The 3,568-nt window shown below is 40.6% G+C and overlaps 2 protein-coding genes across 2 annotated transcripts in view; one reads left to right on the forward strand and one right to left on the reverse strand.

Annotated features, from left to right (window-relative positions):
• Positions 1 to 647: 647 nt before the first annotated feature.
• On the reverse strand, positions 648 to 1,892 carry Pmar_PMAR002091 (Anaphase-promoting complex subunit CDC27, putative; the record flags this gene model as incomplete). Its single annotated transcript, XM_002765507.1, has 1 exon — positions 648 to 1,892. One exon carries the CDS (start codon positions 1,890 to 1,892, stop codon positions 648 to 650), a length of 1,245 nt encoding a protein of 414 aa, XP_002765553.1.
• A 1,527-nt stretch (positions 1,893 to 3,419) lies between these two features.
• Positions 3,420 to 3,568, forward strand: part of Pmar_PMAR002092 (60S ribosomal protein L32, putative) — a gene marked incomplete at its 5' end in the record, with an annotated part of 861 nt that continues 712 nt past the window's right edge. Inside the window, 2 exons of the mRNA XM_002765508.1 lie at positions 3,420 to 3,432; positions 3,530 to 3,568. The exon at positions 3,530 to 3,568 is cut by the window's right edge and continues 4 nt beyond it. Coding sequence (XP_002765554.1) covers positions 3,420 to 3,432; positions 3,530 to 3,568 — 52 coding nt within the window. The remainder of the gene's footprint in view (positions 3,433 to 3,529) is intronic.

Consider the following 3,568-nt stretch of genomic DNA (forward strand, 5'->3'; position numbering starts at 1 on the left):
GGAAGCATCTACAGTAGAGTGTTTCTGAGTATATCATTTGGTTTTAGGAGGCCAACTGTATTCGAGGGGAACTGTTCTTGCTACAAGGCTTCACACAGGAAGCAGTGGAGCACTATAAGGAGGTGCTTACTCATTATGGCAGCACGACCACGTCGCCTCCAGAAGGGATAAGACTTGGTCTTATTATTGCACTGTGTGGCGGGCTACAACATGAATTCACTCTGGAAGTAAGTCGAATACGCTGTGAATAGATTTAAAAAAATTGGGGAAGACATTTTCAGAGTTTGGAGTGCGCGACTTGGCTTTTATCATGGTATGTTAGGTCAAAAAATTGATGTTTTTTTGAGGAAAAAATTTATGTGAGAAGAATTACGCGTTTCTCATGTCGCGTAGTGTATTCGTTGGTGAGGACATTTTGTTGGTGTCATCCGAATTACACTTAGTGATATCAGACGACCTTTATCGTTTGATAGTCGTTTGCTGGTGTGCAAACATCGTTGAGTTTGTAGACGTGTCCAGAGGCTAAGAGCCAAGCGGAAGCGTTGATGAGGGAGAGGCGTCATTTCTCGGACGTGATGGCATCCGCGAGGGCATCGGATGAGATCATGTTCAATTTGAATTTGGAGAAGTTCTTGGCGAACCAGGGCTTATCTAAGCCATTGGTGGAAGTACTGTATCTGGTCTTGGGAGGCCATCGAGAGAGTATTGAGGCTGTGAGGGAGGCGTGGAGAGGCGGAGCGATGGTGGGTTGGGATTTTATTACTGTTCTTGGTCATCATAGTGTTGTTGGTCATCATAGTGTTGTTGGTCATCATAGTGTTGTTGGTCATCATACTGTTGTTGGTCATCATACTGTTGTTGGTCATCATAGTGTTGTTTGTCATCATACTGTTGTTGGTCATCATAGTGTTGTTGGTCATCATAGTGTTGTTTGTCATCATACTGTTGTTGGTCATCATAGTGTTGTTGGTCATCATACTGTTGTTGGTCATCATACTGTTGTTGGTCATCATAGTGTTGTTGGTCATCATACTGTTGTTGGTCATCATACTGTTGTTGGTCATCATACTGTTGTTGGTCATCATACTGTTGTTGGTCATCATACTGTTGTTGGTCATCATACTGTTGTTGGTCATCATAGTGTTGTTGGTCATCATAGTGTTGTTGGTCATCATACTGTTGTTGGTCATCATAGTGTTGTTGGTCATCATAGTGTTGTTGGTCATCATAGTGTTGTTGGTCATCATAGTGTTGTTGGTCATCATAGTGTTGTTGGTCATCATACTGTTGTTGGTCATCATAATGTTGTTGGTCATCATAGTGTTGTTGGTCATCATACTGTTGTTGGTCATCATAGTGTTGTTGGTCATCATAGTGTTGTTTGTCATCATAGTGTTGTTTGTCATCATAGTGTTGTTGGTCATCATACTGTTGTTGGTCATCATACTGTTGTTGGTCATCATAGTGTTGTTGGTCATCATACTGTTGTTGGTCATCATAGTGTTGTTTGTCATCATACTGTTGTTGGTCATCATACTGTTGTTGGTCATCATAGTGTTGTTTGTCATCATACTGTTGTTGGTCATCATACTGTTGTTGGTCATCATAGTGTTGTTGGTCATCATAGTGTTGTTTGTCATCATACTGTTGTTGGTCATCATACTGTTGTTGGTCATCATAGTGTTGTTGGTCATCATACTGTTGTTGGTCATCATAGTGTTGTTGGTCATCATAGTGTTGTTGGTCATCATACTGTTGTTGGTCATCATAGTGTTGTTGGTCATCATAGTGTTGTTTGTCATCATAGTGTTGTTTGTCATCATAGTGTTGTTGGTCATCATAGTGTTGTTGGCCATACTGTTCTTGGTTATCATAGTGGCATAATACTCCATGTAAATTATAGGGCTCATATGTTTCCGCGATGGAAAACACAACTATCGCGGAGGGAGCTGTGAACTATGTTTTTCACTAGGGTTTTCATATCACGGGTGGAACTCCATCAATAATCTGTAATTCATCTCCTCGACCCGTCCTAGCGTTGACGAATTTGATCGATCAGTGTTGGAATATACGTTCGCTCTCCTCAGCTGAGTTCGGGAGTCTCCTCGCCAATTATAGGAGTTCATATACAAATTTGGGTAGAAATGTACATAAACCAATAAAAAGCTCCTCAGAGTTTCAATATTGTCACCAACATACGTAGTTGACCATGTGCATATTTCTCCACACTGTCACCGATACTTTGTATACTTTGATGTAGGGAGCGAATTTTCTCCTTAGCCAAGTTTGGAAAGTCCGCGTTTCTCGTTGACGAAGTTGAGAGTTTTAACTGAATCTTGAACAACGCATATATATAATGACTTGATAATGTACATTGAAAAGAAAGTGTCATGTTCAAAACCGTTACTGGTATTTGAGGCCGAGCGGGGAAATCACTACTCAGTAGAGTAATCTTGCAGGTGATCTGCAAGAAGCTGTCGTCGTTCGCCGGTCCATTTCGAAGTGAAATTGTAAGGCTCACAGAGCAACTAAGCCATCATGAAATAGAGACCCTTGCTGAGTTCAAGTCATCTCTGATGGTAAGAAATCATAGAGTGAGAAAAAGCAGTGTTTTTTCTTGTAGGATATTCTGGCGACTAAACAGAACGATGCGAATGTGGTAAAGTACCGGGCCGTGTGTATCGCGCGTTTCCATGACCTTTTGGAAGTTCTCGAGGCCTGTGCATTCAACTAATATTTTGCATGCAGATAATTCGATGAAACTTTTCCTGGGCTTTTATGCTTTTTGTTCACGGAGTTATCAATGATGTGAAAATTAAATTTTCACAGTGAAACACTGTTGAACGGCGTTATGTAACATACCATGGTGAAGATATATAACACGTGTTTTACCATTGAACACGGTATACAACATATCTAACAACACATCTAACAACGGTTTCTTTTAACACGGTATACCAAGGCGAGATACGGGGCCTATTTCACACGCATCCTAATGTTAGGATTTTAACCCATTAGGATGCAATTTAAGGATAAATGGCGTTCACAAGGGCCCTTTCCTTAGGTTGGGTTAGGACTTTAGGACATTAGGATCCTTACCGTTAGGATTTAGGGTATTAGGATGCCTTTATCCTCAAAAACAGGCTGTTAGGACGCTCGGCTTTCACAAGCTATATTTTTAAGGAAATTTTCATCCTAATGGTAAAGTACCTCGGGGGGTACTTTACCGACCATCCTAACGTTAAAGGTGTACAAGACGACTCGCTACGTTCCGCCAAACAGCCGTTGGTTCGAAACTCTGCGAGTACATTTTTAAATTAATTTGTAACTTGCACGAAATCTTACAACTATTAACAAAACTCTTTACCAAGTTCGATACTTATCTGAAGCTTATAAGCTTCGTATGAAACTCCTTACAAATGCTACTCTTCGGTAGAGTCAAGCCTTTTTTTACTGCAAGACCCCTCCATATCAGAAGACGTTAAGATCCATAATGGTCCATTACTGGATCATTCATTACGCGTATCAGTTGATAATAAAGAGTTTTATCTGTTAAATCTGCTGAATG

Source organism: Perkinsus marinus, assembly GCF_000006405.1.
Source record: "Perkinsus marinus ATCC 50983 genomic scaffold scf_1104296975500, whole genome shotgun sequence".
NCBI classification, from domain to species: Eukaryota; Perkinsozoa; order Perkinsida; family Perkinsidae; genus Perkinsus; species Perkinsus marinus.